A 20,982-nucleotide genomic window follows, 5' to 3' on the forward strand; every position below is an offset into this window, starting at 1 on the left:
CAACGTCTAATTCAGGGGGCTTAGATTTGGGGGGAAAGGGAATCAGGGAGGCTCAAACAAAAGTGGAATGTGGAAAGTGGGAGAAGTTGAATTAAAATCAAGATGGTATGGATTTAACTGTGAGACAGTGAATGAAGAAACAGGAAGCAGAGCAATGACACTCATCATAAAGCAAACAACAGGGAAAGAATATGCAAATGCTGATTGGGCATTAGCATCCACACCGACGGCGAGCTGCTTCTCATTCCGTCTGCAGGTAAAAGTGACATGGAGGCAAGGAGAACCTGCACAACAGCAGCAGCAGCAGCAACGATAACACTCATTATAATAACAGCTATTTGGGAAGGTTAAAGGTGTCAGAAGCAACTAGCTCATGTCAAAGCCCTTTCAGTTGACACAACCTAATTTTAATAGCTGGGAACTAATAAAAAACGCATTTCATTAAATGAGGGGAAAAAAGTTTGAAGGTCTCAACCGATCGGCACAGACAACATTTAAATGGCGCCCTGAAGAAACAAATATTTAGCACTGTGCTACGCAGCAGAGATGAGCACGGGCGAGCGGAGGAAAACGGAAAGGTGGGCTGTTTCACTGCCGACCCGTGTTAAACGGAGTTAAGTGTGGCTCCGAGCGAGGGCCCTAAAAATGTCAAAGTGTGTGCAAATGACTGTAACTTGCATTTCTGATTTGAAGTGCACACACAGCTCCTGCTTCCTTTCTCTGTCTGATTACATAGGGATGATTAGAGAGGAGCCTTGAAGCGGGGGGGGGGGGGGGGGGTGAAATGTTTTCACAGCATCTGCTTGATGACTCAAAAACCACATAAATGTCAGTTATCTTGCGGAGAAAATGTCATCGCTGCTTTTAGCCATAATGGATCTTCACATGACTGGTGTGGGCTCCGGAAACGTCTGTGAGCGAAGCTGCAAGGTCACAGGAATGTCACCAGGACAAGCTACTTCTAATAAAAGCTGCACCGTGACTTTTGCTGTTGATATTATTCTGCCTCTCTTTAGTGTTGATGACAAGAATCTATGTAACAGGATTGCAGTCAAGCAAAACTATCAGACCTAACAGAGATAGTGGCAGTGCTGTCCCGTAAAACTGCTGACCTACTGGGTTTTCTGAGCAGAATTGAGTAGAATGAATGAAATGATAATCAATTAATTGGTTTGAAGATTTTTTCATTATTAAAACAAGATTTTTTATTGTTTTAGCTTCTGAAATGTGAATATTTTCTATATTTTGCAAATCAACAGATAAATCGATAAATAAAATAATAGTTTATTGCAGCTCTGCAGAAGCAAAGATATGCCTTAAAGTATCTAAGCAGGGTATTTTAGACTTCCTAAGACTTTTTAATGCCACCTTGAATTAAATTTAAGACCGACAACATTATAAATATAGGTGATAGATAGTTGGGGGCTCTCGCTGTATTACAACCTCATCTAGATTAACAACAGACGTGAGAGCAACTACGAAAACGGACGTTGTCCGATCAACTCTCAATAAATTTGCACTTTCCCAATAGCCGCAGACTAGCTAGCAAGCATGCAGAGAACCATTTATATCAGCACCTCTCTACATCTTCTCAAACTCCCATTTTTAATGAATTTAAGACTTTTTAAGGATGCACGGACACCGTGATTTAAGGGTATTATAAGGGCAAGACTTTCAAAGATAGGTAGCTTCAAAAAAATGTGAACAAGCCCCTGATCGGATTTCAGTAAAATTCCATAATACTGCATCAGTTAAAGGCCACTGCAGAAGGTCAACAGCCTCTGCTACATAGGAATAATCAAATATCTGTACTGTGATCATCATATACTGTGTTTTTGGCAAAGTTTTTTGTGTGTGTAGTTGTTATAGCAGAGGTAAAGAAAACAGGGCACAGTCTTCAGCAAACCAAGTGGGGAAAGTGTCTTCTTATAGCGTCCAAATTAGAGAACAAATACTCTGCCAGCCAAACTCCTGTGAGTGCATGTCTTGTCCTTCACACTCACTTTCATCAGCATAGATTGGGGAAGAATTGGGGCAGAGAAGGAGAGGAAAAAGAAGGAGGAGGAGAGAGAAAAACAAGGAGGGAAAGCCCCAAGATGAAAGAAGAAGAGAGGTATGGAGAAAAGCGGGACCTGAGGGCTTGTGTTTCTCTGTTGACGGTGGCATGTGTTGATCAGCCATATTGCAACATACAATGTCATATCACATTATTTACTCTGCAAACGTTTTCACCTCCTCTCCACTCTTTTCCAGCCCTCAGCCAGCCCTTCATCCCAGGAGAAGCAGAGAAGAGGGGGGTGCAGGAGGTGAGGGAGGGAGGGATTGGAGGGACTGACTGAGTTATTTCTGCACTGATGAACCAGAGGCAGCCGCAAACCTGCCCCTGTGGACCTGTGCTAAGAGCCTACGAGAATCCTGTGCATGCCTGCAGAAGACGGAGAGCACAAGGCCAAGGACATGCAGACACACATGCAGGATCATATATGCAACAATGAAGGAAAGGCAAACAAACAAATGACAAACAGCATGAATGACAGTTCATGCAGACAGAAAAAGGCCGACTTCCTGTTTATTTGCTTCATCAACTAGAAGTTTCACTGAGCGCGTCTGCTCCTTGGGATCGTCCTCGTGTCCGGATGCATTTTTCAGAGGACATTTTCAAAGTCAGCAATTTGTAATCCTGCGACTCATGTGAATGTATAATTCAGCGCGAGAGAAGACGAGACTGCTGAGACAGAGTCGTTTTTTTTGCTCTCTTGCTCATCAAAACATGTTTTGCACGTGCCACTCTGCTGATGAACGCCTCCTGCGTGACACCGGCGCGGCAAATCCCAGTCTGATTAAGATGAAGATAAAGATAGAAGGGAAATGTTTGCGTGCGCGTGTGTGTGTGTGTGTGTATTCATAAGAGTACAAATGGAGCTGACAGACTGCTAAATTTGCAGCTTGGAACTAGGGGGGAAAGGGAGGATGAAGACAGACAGAGAGGAAACTGGGGGCTGGAGTGTAAATAAAACACACATCACTGGGTCCAATGATCTCTTTTTTTTTTCTCCGTCTTTCTGCCTCGGGGCATTGAGGGTCCAGCTTTGCCGTCTACGGGGGAAAGAGTGTCCCCATAGAGCGCATGCATGTCTACGTCTGAGGCTGCACATGCTCAGAGTGTGTTTGAGTAAGCAGGAAAGAGACGGTGAGAGTATGGTGTGCGCACATGTGGCACCTCCCTCCATCTGCAACCAAGCTTGTGTGTGTGTGTGTGTGTGTGTGTGTGTGTGTGTGTGTGTGTGTGTGTGTGTGTGTGTGTGCGCAGATGTGCACACGCTGCACTGAGAATCATATTATGTAATCTTTCAGCCATATGAAAAAGCCTGCATCAGCTCTTTGCTTTTGTGTGGTCGGTGGCTCATTTGGGCGCACATGCTCAGAGGAGTAAACACACACACACAAACAAACAAACATTATGGGTAGTAAACAAACGGAAATGCAAAGACACACACACACAAGAACGCGTAGAGCGCTCTACACTGGACCGTGTGATCCTCTCCATCTTTTCCAGAGAAGGGAGGTCTTAACACGGGTCACCTCTCCCATTGTGGCCACCTGCAGGCAATAAAGTCTCCTTGCTGTGAACCTGCTGTGAGTCCTCTCTTGCCAACAAACCCTGCAACCATTATCCTGCTTGTGTATAGAGACATTTGGCAAAGGGCCCAAGCAGCATCTCAGTGAATATGTTTATTTCAGCATGGGACAGTGGTCTCTGCTGCGCCACTCATCTTAAAAGGTGATGTGCTATCAACTAACTGGAGTTTCATTATGGCGGCATTGCTCGGCACTAAAAAGGCTCCTTTAAGTCATTCTTAAAGCTCTGTCGCGTACCATTTGCAAGGGTTTATTGGCGGAAAGTTATAATTGCTCTAAAATAAAAATATTTACATTTCCGCGTCTATGAATAAGCCCTTTGCATATACCGCTTACAGAATTTACTTTCAATTAACATGAGAATTAAGTTTATTACATTTACTTTAGTGCTGGGCACGTTAACGGCGCAATTACACATTATCTTCCATGACGACTGACCGGAAAAAGAAGCGTGTGATGTCATGTTTATGTGCCGTGGCACCAGAGTCCAGACACTGTTTACTAGTTAGCTCTGTTAGCTCCTTTAGCGCCGATAGCTAGCGCGTTAATGGCAGCTAACGGCGTCAACGCATGCCGCGTTTTCCATGACGGCTGACCGGAAAAAAGACGTGCATGACGCCGCAGCACCGGAGTCCAGGCACCGTTTACAAGTTAGCTCCGGTAGCTCCTTTAGCGCCGTTAGCTAGCAGCCTGTTTATTAAACGGAAAGAGCAGCGCTACAAATAACCAGCGTACCTGTGTAGTGCCTGTTTTTAGCAGTTTAGCGTTACTTTAGAGACTTATTTTAACAATCTGGAGTCTTTTCTGGGTAACGCGTCATGCGTAAACGTTGACGCCTTTAACTTATTTATTTATTATGTATTTATAATACCAATCTATCACATTTGTATTGGTCAATAGAATCATATCCAGATATTGTGCTGTACTACTATGATAGCGATGCAAGCTAATAATCCTGCTGTGGTATCACAGTGGAGCAAAAAATAAAAGTTCAGGTGCTCGAGGCATAATTCATTAGACTGCAACTGATATTTTTTTCTAAGAATATCTGTTGGCATGTGCTGCGGAGAGATTGCACATCGCTAGGGTTCTGGTTTATTATGTTATTTCATCATCAGATGAATCAGATCATTATCATCAGTAGTGGTAGTGGTGGTAAATTGTGAAGAAGGAAAAAAGAAAGAAAGAAAAACAAGGCTGATTTGGCCTCAGTGGGCAGAGGACTGCTGCACCATGAGTCAACTGTGATGTCCTACTCGCAGTTACAACACTGTGTTCCAAAGAGCCAAAAAACACGAGCTGCTAATTTTAGTAGTGATTGCTGATTGTGCTGCACTATGTAATACTGTGGATGATATATTCAGAACACAAGCAAGACTAGCATTGATATGGCAACGGGTGAGGTGATGTACTGTGACTTTTGGCACGGTTTTTCGCCGTTCATCTCCCAGGGGGTGAAAAATAATGCAAATCACCGCTGACATAATCGTTCGCCTGATGCTCCGTCTTTACAGCGGCTGAGGGAAAATGCTGCGACCGGCACCGTTTCATTCACCCATTACTTTCCTTGTATTTCAACGGACGTTTGCGCACGCACACCTCACACATTATTACATATTCTTTTAAAACTGTCAGGTAAAGCAGCCGCGTTTTACTGGACAGGAACATTTAAATATTAAAAGACACACATTGTATTGTACATAAATGGGGGCTGGAGTGTAAATAAAACACACATCACTGTGTCAATTCTCTAAATGGATTACTAATTGTCAACTATTGTCTTTTCTTAATAATTAAAACGAGCTCTGATACTTCAGCTTCCTAAATTTGAATATTGTCTTTGCTACATCGAACAAAAACGATTAAAACTTAATTAATTTTGCTTTGTGGAGATAAAAACATCATTATTACAAGGTTTGAGAAAAAAACAATCAATATATTCTTTTTTTTGTTTAATCGTGAAGATAATCAACGGATGAATTGATTATGAACATAATCATTAGTTGCAAGCCCTTGTGTGAGCAGCCCTTATTCATTTAGTCACAATAATTAAGGTTAGTATGTGACTGTTTAAAGTCTATAATTACAGGCCCCTTCACTCAGGGAAAAACTAGGACTGACCAAAAAGGAGAGCCAAACTCAAAACCGGAGTTGGCAGAAGTCCATATTTTACTAAATTAAGATGAGAGAGTGTGCTGGACTTGGCACTATATAACGAGACAAAGTGCCTTTTGCCTTTTATTTAGAGTTCCTCCACACAAAGCCTCCCAACAAACCGCTCTGAAACTGTTCCAAAAAGCAATTGAGAAAATGCAAACAAGCTGTGCTGTATCGCGACGCCGAGAATGCAACCAAAGCTGCGAGGATACAGTAGAGGATATTAAATTAGGCTTTTCTCTAATATGTCATCACGCGTTGAGTCCAAATTTGAAACTACAGGGGACTGAGACCGAACGGTGTCAGCACTATAGACTATAGGAGTTCATGCTGACAAATTTCAGTATGTGAGAGCAAATATTTATTTGGTGATGCAAGATCAGTGGGTGGCAGTGATTTATCCTGTAGCTGAAAGCAGCAGAAAAAGATGCAGAGGAAGAGACCAGAGTACACGATGAGTAAGTGCAACGGTAAGCGAAAAATCTGTCACCAGTGTGGTTACACAAGTCAACACCTGCAGGTAATGTTGAGAACCAGTGCTAATGGCCCTTTTCCACTATGGTGCCAACTCGCCTCAGCACGGCACAGGCACAGTTTAGGTTGGGTTTCCATTACAAATTGTAGAACCGACTCAGTGTGGGCGGAGTCATTACTGCACGGCCGCATGAAACTGCCGTGACTTTGTTTTACCGCAACACACAAACGAGTGACTAGTGACTTGTAAAAGTAGTTCTTTTCAGTGGAACTGAATCTTTAGAATCAGTTCATTAAAAATATTTGTTCAGTGTGACACAGTTACTGGACTGAAATACAGCGGCAGGGTTTGTGATTGGTAAAAACAACAGTCTGCCAACATCACCAGATGCTATGCTAGTGGAAACGCAACTTAACCGTGCCTTGCCGTGCCGAGGTGAGCCAAGCCGGTAGAAACATGCCATAAATTACAGGTCCCTTTAGCTGTGACATATTGACTCAAATACAAATGGTGCCCAACGGTTCTGTTTCTCCAGAATTATTCAGGCACAAACTAAAAAACAAAATAAAAGCAATAAAAGACTTGGAGCAACAATTGTCTAAAAGAAAAGAATTGGACACGCATAACAGTGTTGAATTTATTTTGCTACTTCACTCGAAGCATCCATGGATTGAGCTACTTTAACATTAATCCCTGGTAGTTTTTTGTGAGATATTGTCTGATAACTGCCACAGGTTATTTTCACCATGAAGAGGCCGAGAATAATGGGGGAGGGGATGAAGAAGAAGAAGAAGAAAAAGATTGCAACCCTGAAAGCATTGCAATGGCTTCAGGGCTTAAGGAAGCACTGAGCATGATATTAATAGAAAAGAGACCTTCATCCATGGAAACCCAACAAGGCTGCTTGTAAGTAATTCTACATCGGGCCACAGAAGACTGGGACTGGACATGCTACATGTAGGCCTGCAACAAACCAATGAATCAATTACCATAATAGTTGACTATTAATTTTGTCATCGATTAATTGTTGCAGCCCTTAGCTACAGTACACCAACAGAGATCGGGTTCAATAAATCATGTTCCTTGTTGAGTCTACATTTAGATACTGAAAAATACAACACCATCTAGATAGATAGTCATAGAAACCCTATTATTATAACGGAAACAAAATGCTAACTACAGCTACGCCTTGAGAGAGAACCAGTGCGCTAGAACTTACTCCAGCTCAAACCTATTAGCTTTGCTAAAAGCCCAATTACCTTGATTCATCCACAGCATGTTCCTGTTCAGCCAGGTGTGTGATGTGCCGACTGCTGAGAAGGCACAGATTTGATGGGTGGATGGGGAGATGTAGCATTTTTTTTTTTACAAACTGTGAAAACAGTAAGAAATCACAGATAAAAAGGGTCGGGGGGGGGGGGGTGAGGACTTACGATTTGTTGTTCTCAAGCCACTCGAGGAGCATGACCCGGAGGTAGCTGAAGTGAAATCTAGAGGCGGATATTGCAATGGGCCATTATAACACAACATGCTTACAATGCTAGTCTGCCAGTCACAGCAATCAAAGTGCTATGATTTGCTTCTCTGGTACAAAAACAGTTGGTCTATTCTGAGTCGCATAATAATGCACTCTTGTGAGAGGACTATTGAATCGGCTGGACTTGCAACTCTGGTTTCCACCCCCTCCCCCCCAAAAAAGAGAGCGCTGAAACAAGATTATGTACTTCAATCAGGCTCTGCCAAGGACATGTCAACAAGCTCAATGTCAAAATGATTGTGCTTCAAGTACTTTGACGAATGGTGTTGATTGACAGGTCAAGTATGAGGAAAGGCAGCACCGGATTCTGAATTTATGCTTCAAGGGGACTTGATGCTTTTCTCTTTCTAAAAACGTACAAGTGATGTAGGTGTCCTACTCCCTGTGACCACAGACCATTCAAGAACCGTACAGCGGCTTAAGCTATGACACAGGGCATTTGACAAGAGATTAATCCAGTTAATAAGAAAGGATTCCAAGATGATTAGGTGAAGGAGGATGAAAGAAAAGAGAGGGGGAACGAGTGAAGACAGTGAGCGTAAGGATGCAGGAAGAGATTAAAATAAAGACTGCTCTGTGAAGAGGGCTGAGCGGAATTGAAGGAAAGGGGCGGGAAGTGATGAAAGGAGTCCCGTGACATGAAATATCTTTAACATGGACTGTCATATCATCTTTTGTTCTTTCTTTCTCGACTTCCCCTATTTTCCATCTTCCCGTCTCCACTCAAAGACCCATTGGAGTGCATTAATCTCCTTCAAGGTTGGGTAATCACAGCAAGAAAAAAAAAAAGAACTTGCTCAACAGAAAGCACTCTGTTTATTATTGAGGGCCGACTGGTGAATTACCCCACTACAATTACTAGTATGTGTCTTTCCCCATACACAAACTAAGCTGCTGTTTAGTTCTGGTTTTTGTTTGTTTCTTGTGTTTTCTTTTAAAACCGACTCGTGTCTGGCTTTATAATAAAAAGAAAACATAATCAAATAGCACTCGGTATTGGGAGAGTGTTTTTGGAAGCTGACTTGCAAAGAAACATGAGTACATTTATTTCCTTTTCATTGGCCCAACTCTTCATCTCAAAGTATTTTTATTTAATGTTTAGTTTTTGAGTTGGAGGGGGAAAAAAAATCCCATGAGCCTCGCTCAAATATTGACAAACCACACCACTCGGGCTTCAGGGAACTTCACTGAATGATGCAGCCAATGTCTCTCCAGTCAAAAAAGCTCTGCTCCCAATCCACTTTGAAACAAACTGCTGCTATCTTGTCAAATTTCTTTCTCTCATCTGAAGCATGGGAATACTGGAACATCATATGAATAGCTGCAATGAGCCTTCTCATATTACCGTGACAGACTGCACTGTTTTTGCAACAACTCTTGTTTACAGAGATGCCTGGTAAGCAAGAATTAGTTTCTCTACCCCTAGGAGGATCCAAATATTCACAAGAATATGTTGCAGGAGATTTAAGAGGGCATGAGCATTGCTTGGCAACAACAGACTTGGTGTAAAGACAAGGCAAAATAAGTTGATACAGTGTCCCTCGTCTGCCTTCCAGCTGAATCGAGGAAATGTTTAACATTGAAAGCATGACAACGGTTTCTGGACAGGGCGACATGCTTTAGAGGGATTTATGTAAACAAAAGCTTAGCCATAAATAAACACAATGGCAAGCAGAATTAGGAATAAGCTCAAGCCAACATCTCGAGTCTTCTGTGTGTAGAGAATTGGATTTCCTGCGAGCAAAGTTTCAAGAGATGCTGATACACGAGATCAAAATATGCTGAGCTCTAGAGAAGGCTCTTTTCCAAGCCCTTTGGAAAGCTCCGTTTAGAACACAATCACTTTGTCCCATTGGCCTCATTGTAGCAAAATATTCACTCAAGTCACTCGAACTAAGCAGTTTTGGTTCAGGATGCTACTCCAGCAAAGCCCCCAACCACCCCCTGTTGTCCCCAGGTCCCTGGTGGACCACCAACGCGGAGTTGTCTTTAATGACCGTGTCCTATGAGCTTAGTTCATTACGACATTGTTTTTCCTGTAGTGAGGCCTGACACAGCAGAGCCACTGATGTCTTTCATATCCATAGCCATAGGGAGAGTATGTCGAGGGCACTGAGAAAAAGGAAGGAGAGGGGAGGGAGATGAAGGAGGAGATGCAATCTGCCCTACCTAGCCTCAGCCTACACACAGACAAAGACGAGTTATGACTTCAAAAAGGAAAGACGCGAGGAAAAAAAGCCAAGCTATCAGTATTTTCTCGAGGTGGTCTCTGTGGGTTAATTAGCACAGCAAGTCCCACATCATCTGCCTTCAATTTGCTGAGGTTCTCATCCATGCACCCAGCCACATATCCACACATGCAATCAAACCAAATCTGTGGTTGATTTATATACTGGTGCTGATTAACATTATCAGTGTCCACCTGTTTGAATTATACTTTCTTTTCATCCCCGTCTGCACTCAGGTTAGCTCAAGTGAAAACATCAAGGTGAAAGTCGGTCTGTCTCAACACTGCAAAGAGGGTTAGAAGCCGGTGATGAAATCAAAAGTGTCGGGGAATGTGCCGTCCTGATGGAGTTAAACTTGACATGGCAGGGTCGGCGTGTGCTCACGTCGCTGGCAAAATTGTTCCCGACAAAAGGTTCACCTGCGCACCACTTCTGCAATATCTCCAGCTCTTTGAAAAAAAGGAAGACGTAGATGGAGAGTATCTCTAAAACCAAAAGGGGTGGCAAAAGACAGACAAGCAAGAAAGATGAGTGGGAACATCCTGACTGTGAAGATGATAGATTCAGAGGAGGGTGGGGGGACACACAGTTGTGTCTTTATTCCAGCAATACATCACTTTTATACGCTGAGATGAGGCATCTGTGACTCCTAAAGGACTCAAATATGTAGGAGTGACTGGAGGAGAGAGAGTTCCAGTGAAGGAGAGAGAGAGGGCAAGAAAGTAAAAAAAGATGGAGAGAAAGAGGACAATGGTGACAGCTGGCCGAGTGCTTCATGCATCTGGCAGGGGTTGAGTAGTGGAGCCTTAATAAAAATACAGGGCAAGATCAGGATCAGTGTGAGAGAGGCCTCCATCCATCAAACGATTCCCATTGAGGAACAAAAGCCTCAATGATACCTGCACATATCTGGCTTTTCACTGACCCACATAGAGCAATTTCTCAATAATGCAGCTTTACACACTAAATACGATTTAACTTGGTGTCATGTCTTGTCATCACAAGGAGCACCATGCTGGAACGTCCAATGGGAACGACGCTATTTTTATACTTTTATTAATGAACATTTCTTTACTAATGGAAAGGTCATGGCTCCACCTGTCCTCATCGACTGCCAAGCTGTTAAGGGGGGGTGGGCTTCGTCTTTGACAAGGACAATGTGGGAAAAAGTTGAGTATCTGGTTGTCGACCTATGAAAGAATGTCTTTGTGCGTTTTCCGTTATCAGAACAAACAGCTTTTTATTAATTCCAGCTGACTGCACCTCTAATAATGAACTTAAGAGCTACCAATGTTGACGGCATTAGAGGAGGCCGTTCAAGAATGTACTATCACAAGAGTCGGAGAGAACAAAGCGAGGCCACTTTCAGTTTTATGCAGCACAGTCAGCCAAACCTTTAACACCATAAAGTAGAGATGTGAAAGCCACAGAAGTAAATCCTGATGAGGTGAGCCAGCCTAATGGTTGCAGCGACACAATTAGTTTTTCTAGTTTTGCACCTGGCAAACACGACATCGTAACTTATGAACAATGACACTGGACGAATCTATAATGAGCTGCAGTGCTTCAGTGTAGCTTTGTTTCTGATTTTATCGGTATTATTTTGCTTCTGTTTTGGTCTTTGTGAACATCAACAATGTGCGCTGTGTCCTTCTGAAAGCCAGCTGTCATGCAATACTATCAGACCTGATTGAGGAGGTGTTTGTGTATACAGCAGTAGCACAGTAAGCAACAAGTGGATGCAAGAAGAATTTACCTATAATGATTGTTTTATGAGGGCCCGAGCCACAAATGGCAGTGTCCAAAACAGCTCCTGGCACGAATTTGTGCGAGGAACCTATTGTTATCCTTCAGATTATTATTATATCGGTGGCTTCATTTTTGAGGGGATTAACGTGTATAAAAACTAGTGCTGTGCAATAGGTTAACGCATAACACGTTTCCATGACGACTGACCAGAAAGAGACGCGCATGACGTCATGTTTATGTGCCGCGACACCGGAGTACAAGCACCGTTTAGCAGTTAGCTCCGCTAGCTGCATTAGCTCCTTTTAGCGCAGTTAGGGCGCCTACAGTGGAACTGGACCCGTCTGTTTATTATACGACAAGAGCAGCGCTACAAATAACCAGTGTACCTGTGTACTGCGTATGCGTGCCTCTGTTTTTAAAGTTTAGCGTTACTGTAGAGACTCATTTTAACAATCGTGAGTCACGTAAACATGACATCACCTGTGTCGTTTTCCAGTCAGTCGTCATGGAAACGCGGCGCGTGTTAACGCTGTTAAACACCGTGTTTGACAGCACTAATAAAAACTCTTGGAACTTTACATGGAGGTCAGGTCTGGATTGTTTTAGTTTTCTATGCAATATAATTTACCACTAAATCTTATCAGTCACCCTCCAATCTCTTTACATACTTACTTGACATAAGCTGCTGCTCTTGACATAAAACTAAGTAAAAATTCTAGTTTTCAATGACCCCTTCAAGGTTCCCTTTTTTGTCAGTTGGAAACAATCATCTTACAATTGGTGAAACCTTCTTAGCCTCATTCATGGGGAACCTACCTTTTCTTTCCTCTCCCGGCATCCCTCCTCTGCTGAGACCAGGGTTTTGTAGTAGGCGCTGCGCTCGGCTGTGAAGTGGACCTTGGAGAGAGCGTTTTCTACCAGCGCCACCGACAGATTCAAACCCTCGATGTGCAGCCAGCCAATGAAGTTCCCCGCTTTGTCCATGCTTTCCACTTCAACTTCCACCTGGAGAAGAAAAGAGAGAGTGGTTATTGTTCTGAATCCAAGATTGGGCTTTGGATTCTTTAACAGGAATGAGGTGAACGGAGCCCTCCGATAATCCACCACTGTTCTTAAACAGACATCAATCGATTCCTGTGAGCTCTCTGTTGATAAGGTGGCACACACTGACATCCTGTTTAATCCCTTTCTCTATACATTTTCTTTAATGTTGCTGCTCTCAGATATAGATATAGACACAAGCACCCAGCAGTGGCGTCTTGTCTTTGTGTGAGCTAACTTATCGCCGACGTCGTCAATAAGGCACCGTTGTAAAAAAAAAACTAGTGTCTGCAAAAACAGTATGCTTTATGCACTTCAAACTAATTAAGACTCTAAATATTGTCATGTACGTTTTTGTAATTTGAGCCATTTGCAATTAGTGACAGCTAAGTTGCAATTTTCTTAAAGTTAACAAATGAGGGTACTGAAAAAAGCGAAGTGTGCTGACAAAGTAGGAAGAAAAAAAATCTAACAATATTGCCCACGATGGACTGTAACCAAATTCTGCCTATTCAGGCTAATTATCTATTCATTGCATTTTGTTTCATAAGTGATGGACGACCAGGGGAAAGAAAGAAAGAAGGAAAAAAAAATCAATTGATTTTATCCTACTCTAACGCTGCAGTCAGCGAGAAATTGAGAGGGCAGGTGTGTTGAAGAGATAGGGAGAAGTCAAGCGATTAAGACTCTGGCTGCTTAGCCCCGCGTAGCCACGAGGGAAATCTGAGGGAGATTAAGTTTGTAAACTGCTCTGCCTTGTTCTCGGCGAAAGTTGAAAGCTTTTATTAACAATGAATAATCTGCTCTTTTATTATTAAGCACAAAATTTGACAATCTATGCATATGGACTGTGACGTATCTCCAAAAGGTCTGACGGCGCGTAATAATTACACTTTGTGGATCGCAGTTTCTATTTGGTTTACGCACACAAAAAATAGCTGAGAAACATATGGAGTTCACGTGTCTATAAGCAAGGACAGAAGGACAGAGGTACAGCCAACACAGATCAAGACCTCGATACAAGCCAAGTCCACTATAATCTGCTCTCTCTTCTTCTCCTCATCTCCACCATCTCAGATACTCATCCCCCTTCTTTCTTTTTTATTTTAATCTCCTCTTGTCTTTAAGTGCAGCAGCATAGGTCATTGGAACATGTCTGGCCCTCCAAGCATCCAAAAATGTCACCAGCTTAAGTGGCTGAGTGCGAGAATTATGTCTGGAATTGCTTAACTGTTGCCAACTGCCACTGAAGCAGTGAATGCAAAAGCGAAACGGCTTTAAAAACAACTCTCAAAATTAAAAGACGACCGGGAAAAACACATTGCTCTTCTCATCTCATTGTTACAGTCGGACCAAAAATCTGTTTCGCAAAGTGTGACAAGACATTTGGCTGCAAAAACATACTTGTATTAATACTTGAACTTGTTATTTTACATGGAATGGTAACTAAGAAATATTAATGTCTTCAAAATACAGTGATTAAGGCCCCCCAATATCAGATACAAGGCACTAAGAGATGTGATCATCCTTCGAAAGCAGCAAATAACCGACTCAAAATTGGTCCTACTTCAACGACCAAAACGCACACGAAACATTTCCAGTTTAGGTGCAGACAGTGATCTAAACATGAAGAGGATAATCTACCCATTTCCAGATCGCTTGAGGGAAGTACAATACTACAGTGGACAAGTCAAATTTGTCATGTTTTCATTACATAAGGGAGGAAAATTGAGATTAAATCACCCGGAGCAGATGTGCGCCTCTATAATTATATACTTTCAATAGAGGTAACAAATACAAACAGGGCTATCACCTATCACCAGACCTAAATAACGGGACCTGATTGACGAGCAGCATCAAAGTCAACAAGCAAAACAATTGTTTACGCTAAATGTGGCCGCCAAACTGTGAAATATACAACGCAGGGACTTTTTTTACATGCCCTGAGCAGATGTCATAATAATCGTCACTTCATAAGCACAAACATTTAGCTTAATTGCGTATACTAACAAATTACTTCTAAGGTCGTTACAATGGAAGGGCCGTAAGTAACTGTGCGGAGACGATATAATTAGATTTGGTGAATCAGCAGAAAACCGATTGTGTGTGTGTGTGTGTGTGGTGAGTAATACAAAAATACAAATGCAAGTGACTTATAAACGATGGGTAACAATGACCTTGATTTCTAAAATAATAAGAAAACTGGCATTTCATAGTGGGCGGAAAAGATGAAAGAAGCTAATGGAGAGGTCATCTGTGAAATTAAGGAGGACACATTCATTTAGAAAGAAGTGTAGAGGCCCAATATTCCATTGGCAGAATAAGATTCTCTACAGAAATGACAGACTAATACTATAGTGTTTGTACAATTTGTTGCACTCAATAACACTTATGATATATGCCCATTTATCACTCCCTGTAATGATATTATGTCCCTTTCTTGATACTATGCTTTAGGATTGTTACCAACATTAATCTTAGTTGTTCCATGTCAACTTTTCATACTTTTACGTTGAGAAAATTTGACATGATTACACCCAGTAGATTAATGATGAAAATTATGCTCACTTAACAATTATTGCAACCACTGAATCGCTAATTTGCTGCAGCATAATTTAGCCGGTGCCCCTGCCAGAGCTCAGTAGCGTGATCTAAACACATTAAAGACGTTTATGAATAGACAAAAAAAAAACATTTTAAGTAAATAGCTTTGGTCACAATGCGAGTGAGGACAGGAGAGGCAGTGTGGAAACACCAATTTGAGTCGAGCCCAGATGGTTCCCAGCGGAGGACTCCTTCGAGCCAAGATGGCTCCCGCCGGAACACAAATGGGCTCTGGTAATCTCATAAATGCCGGGATTGTGTCGACACAGTGGACAAAAAAGAAGAAATAAGGCAAAATACACACACACACACACACACACACACACACACAACCCCATGTGTGTGTACATGGAAGCATGTGCAGTAATTCACACGTAGAAAAGACAAAGCCATTTGATACCACTGAAGTGAAACCTGGCCCGAGGGCATGTTTTAAAACTGCGGCAGATTTAATTCACTTAACTGTTTGAAAGTGGGGGGGGGGTGAAAAAAAATAAAAATAAAAATCACAAAAGACATCGGTAGGCGACACGACACGTCATCATGTCAGAGACACAACAAGGAAAACAGGAAATCCTGTTCCAGGTCGGTTAAAAGCCCATAAGGTACAACCAGGCGCTCAGGTTTGAAACTCAATTCAAGTATCGCCTATAGCGTTTATTACTGCAAGTATGTACTGCGGTTTATCTCATCCGGAAAAAGGCAGCCTATATCCATAATGCACCGGACAAAGGGGAATTAATGTGTCAGTCAGCGCTTTCAATCATCACAGACGGCAAAACTCTGCCACGACTTAACGGAGTTTTACTGCGTATTCCAATTACTCAAAGATCAAGATCGAAGCCTCGGCTGTGACATACGGAAAGCTTTTGTTTGGCATCTGACTGGTGTGTGTGAGAGCGAGCGACAGTAAGGTATAGTGAGAAGTGTGTTTGTATATGCTCGTCAAAGAGCTCTCTGTAACAGCGGGGAGAAAATAGAGTGTCAGGCAGAGACGTGTTGGCACGTCTTCCTTCATTCTCATTAGGGTACAAGGAAACGGCTGCTTTTCTTTTATAGCTATACGACGACTGACTTGGCTCTCAAGTCTGTGAATGGGCAAAATAGAATCATCATTTTGGGTTCTGTAGGGCTAGGTTCTGTCTAGAGCTGCAACTAACGATTCTCAATTAGCCATTTGATCCATTAAATGTCCGAAAATGTTAAAAGAAAACATTGATCAGTGTTTGTCAAACCTGAAAATGATGATGTACTTGAATGACTGGAGTCATAGACGCAGTAAAAGTTATCAACCTACAGCCTTTTGCTCATCCATACGAATACGAGTGAAGGTGTGTCGTGTGTGTGTGTGTGTGATTGGGGTAAAGAGATCCAAACTCTTCTGAGTGATCCTAAGCCCTCCTTTGCTTGGTGGTGCAAAGTGTGAAGAGTAATCAGATAATCTCTCCACCTTAATTCATATTCCCAACCTTCCCTATTCACTTAAAGAAAATCAATGGCTTCTGAACACTGGATTCAGAACCATGAATGTCACACGGAGAGGATCAGCTCGTCCTTTAAATGGGGACACAGTGGGGGGAAAAAAAAGCCAAGCATCGACTGGTCAGCATCGCTGTTTTAAGGCCAGTCTTGCATGAAAAGTCCATTTGGATGTATGAACCAGTCCATCATCACTCTCTCTATTGCCACACATGCTGTGGATCATTTTTCTACACGGCGTTCCTTTAAATGAAACATCTGTACCTGAAGCAAAACAAAACTCTGATCAGATTCCAAACAGGAATCGATATCTGGGGTGAAGGTGTTGCTTCTGGGTGGATATAATTAATCAAAACTGATTTGAAAACTGAATCAAAGTGTCCAGGATGACATATGAGTTTGGAGCGACCCGCGACGAGGTAATAAATACACTGTTATTACTGCAAACAAAGTTGTAAACAGTCCTGACAGCTATGCTCCAGTCAGAAACTGCACTTCCCGACAATGCACCCGAGTTACAGATATAAAAACTTTAGAGATGTGTGCCTGATTATCTGTGTTTTTTTGTGTGTGTTTGAGGAGAAGCTACACCCGACGATGTGTGGACAACATTACTTCTCAATGTGCGAGTTTATCTTTGCTTGTTAACCTGAGGAGATGAGGAAAATGACAAGCTGCAGGGAGGAAACGTTTTAGTGGAAATGTTTACGCACGAGTCAAGTGTGCTATAATTTGGTTAAAAAGAAGGGGAAAAACTAAGAATAAACAATAAAAAAAAAGGAACTCCATAACAACTCACACTCTCAAAAGCCAGAGGCACTACGACACGTCACCCGCTAAAAATCATCCCAGAGCCCATTATCAATTGTGCAAAGCCATTACTGAGGTCCATAAACTGCTGTTAATGGAAGATAGTAGCATAGTACTGCAAGAAAACAGGGACACGCGCTAAATCCTCCAAATAAACTAGATACCTGATTACATAACAGGCAGTTTTCATGTGTTATCCTGAAGCCTTACTGATAACTCTAGCGATAGATCCTTTTTATTTGCCAGGTTCTTCTGTCACAGCCCCATATCAGGGATGTTTGGGTATAAAATGGCTAAATGTGCCGCGATGTCATGTCATGTGGTCCAATCGAAAGAGGAAAAGGGCCAGTGGGTTCCAGGATAAATCTATGGTTATAGATCACCATTGGAAAAAAAGAGGGGGGGGGGCATGAGGGAGAGACAAAGAAGAATAAATGAATGAATTAAACAAACCGCTATTGATCCCTTAATGGCATAGCCCAGGAAAGGATGTAAATAGCGTGTTAATGGGGCCTGTAATTAAAAAAAAAAAAACTCTGCAGCCAGAGTTAAAAGACAGGCAAACTCATGAACTGTTTATCACCATAACAACATAAGAATGAAGGGTAAAAGAGGTCACCGCTAGTTCCCCCAAATTTCACCAAAGGAGGAAATAAAACATTCCAACGTCATCGTCAAAAAGAATGAAACCAAAGGAACGTCAAATGAGATGCAAAAAGCAACCTCTTAATATGAAAATGAAAGCACTTGTGCTCGACTGGCATTCTAATATTTACTTAACGACGGGATTCCCTTTTATCCGCGTCTGTCCACACCAAACATTTTACAACCAAGAGATGCTCTATATTATCATGAAAGCCAAAGTGGGCCTTTTAAATAGAAACGGGTTGGATGGGGTTGAGTATCCTAAGCCAGTAGGACGCCTGTGGGTGCTGGTTATTGACTGTTCCTACTTGGCAAGCCAGTGGTACAGCTAAGCTCTAGGCCAAGGGCTAAAAACCGTGGCACCAACCAATTCCAAACTGGGGTTGGTTCATTAACTCTCAGACCATGAGGTCAGAACAGACAGCTATTTGTCACGTGCTGATCGAGCGGAGCCCGCGAGGGAGAACCAGGTAGTATTGTTTCCGAGCAAGTGTTTACAAATGATTATGCAGAACGGATCCTGAAAAATTAATGACCAATAAAAACAGGGCGTAAAAACCAAAGGGTTTGAATTGTGAGAATAAGAGTTGGTAGAAAGGGCAGGCACATGCACCGGTCAAACATAAAAAAAAGTTTTTGTTGTGCAGCTTCTATATTTATTGGTGTAGTTCCATGAGAAAATAACTGTATAATAAATCTGCTGAAAACAGCATATCAAAGTGTTCTGGTATATCTTGAATTCTGGGGTGTTGTATTGGGCGAGTATGTGATTAATTCTTACAAAGAGATTTGGTAACACATGTTCACCATTAACCAGGTGCTAACGAACATGCATATAAGTCGCATACTAGCCCTTTATTAGTAAATATTAACATCTGATGTAGGAAAAATCTTAAAGGACTCATATTATACCCTATTTATCCAAGTTAAACTAGTTCCCTGGTGTCCTAATGAACATGGCTACTGGGAGCTAACAGCAGTTAGCATTTGGAAAAGTGATCATTTGCAGGCTCTAGCAGGCACATTGATGTCATAAAACATATATCCACTGGACAGATAAATCCTCTGAGGCTGGAAGTTTGTGTAGAACTCTGTGCTACATTGTGGAGCCAAGAACAGAACTTTTCGTGGACTTCTGGTATTCGAATACTGGATTTCCAGGAACTTAGCACATTGTGGCGTCCCAAGGAGCGTGGAAGTCAACATCGCATGTTTTATCTCCTGTACTTAGACTGAGGAGGACCACAAAAACATGAGCGAGTCATCTTTTTCACACTTTGCCGACTGATAGGACCTCCAGAGTCCCAAATATAAGAACTTAAATGATTAAAAAGTTGATTTAGCATAATATGGGACCTTTAATTCGTGTCATAATAGAGGTAGAATAAGGTTATGTAGAATACGGTGTTAATACGTGCTTAATGATTACTAATAAAGGGCTAGTATGCTACTTATATATGTTAGTAAGCACCTATTGTTACCAAATTGGTCCAGTGGATGGCAACAGGCGGCAACGGGGCACACATACTTTAATATTGGCAGGGACAGTCTGAATTTCTCCAAATATTGGTGGACTGCCAGTTAAAAGTGAGCGGATTTTCACGAGCATCAGTGAACGCATCACAGCCTAGCAGAAAAAAAAAATCTATGTGAGTCACCGGTCTTGTAACCAAACCTACGTCCTTGCTTACAATAACAATCCGAGCATGTCGCGGCTGCCGCCCGAGGCGATCTACTGGACCAATTATGAAACTTTTTGTGAGTGCTATTCACACCCACATTTATTAACATAAGGGTCCAGGTCGAAAAATACCACGATTGCCCTTTAACTTTGACATGTTCTGTAAAATACATCTATTTAAGGAAGGAAAGAAAACAAGCATTGAGGCAACTTTCTGTTTGTTTTGCACTAGTTTTGACTGTTATCAGCAGAGGACGGTGCTGCCAGCTGTGGTACAAAGACTCCGTACACAAATGTGTGTTGTGAGTGCGCCCGTGTCTGTGTAGTCTCTCCCAGGGTGATCAATGTGACTCAGGGGGGTCCCATGCATCACTGTCAGTGGACGGCTGCTGTCTGTCGGTGGCAGGGTGGAGGGGAAAAGTCAAACGGCTTCTTGAACGGTCATGGCCATTAACGGCCAGGCAAACAAGCATGATCCCCACCATTAAACCTGCCTGGTGCCCATTAATGGGTTTTTCTTTCATCAATAGATAATTGATGTTTGCCCTGCGTCGCTGTTTTGACATAGCAGGTGAGAATATCGCTCAGCCTGTGGGGAAACGTTAAGAGAGCAATGAAGAATAGGCCAAGAGCCGACTAAATAAGTTGGATATGCTAAGGGGAAATGCACAAAGATGTGGCATTATTACCTGCTAGTGGTTCAGAGTTCTTTATTATACACTGACATCTCTCACCTTTAAAATGGAACTCAGACTATGTTTGACTCTCTCCACCGGGACAAGTTTGAGAGGAAAAAAAAAATACTACAGCAGAAACTAATAAACACTTAGTTGCACTGTTTGTCCCTGTAGTGCTCCTTTTATAAGCGTTAAGATGTTGAAAAAGTGTCCATTAAGCCATCTCCAATGAACACAAAACAGAAAGTGTTACCATTACA

General features: G+C 42.2%; 1 protein-coding gene across 1 annotated transcript in view; it reads right to left on the reverse strand.

The window, feature by feature from the left end:
* snd1 (staphylococcal nuclease and tudor domain containing 1) overlaps positions 1-20,982 on the reverse strand; it is a 178,471-nt gene that overhangs the window by 53,628 nt on the left and 103,861 nt on the right. Inside the window, exon 17 of the mRNA XM_083906620.1 lies at positions 12,602-12,790. Within this exon, the coding sequence (XP_083762746.1) occupies positions 12,602-12,790 (189 nt within the window). The remainder of the gene's footprint in view (positions 1-12,601; positions 12,791-20,982) is intronic.

The sequence above is a fragment of the Microchirus variegatus genome, assembly GCF_963457635.1.
Source record: "Microchirus variegatus genome assembly, chromosome: 20".
Taxonomy (NCBI): Eukaryota; Metazoa; Chordata; class Actinopteri; order Pleuronectiformes; family Soleidae; genus Microchirus; species Microchirus variegatus.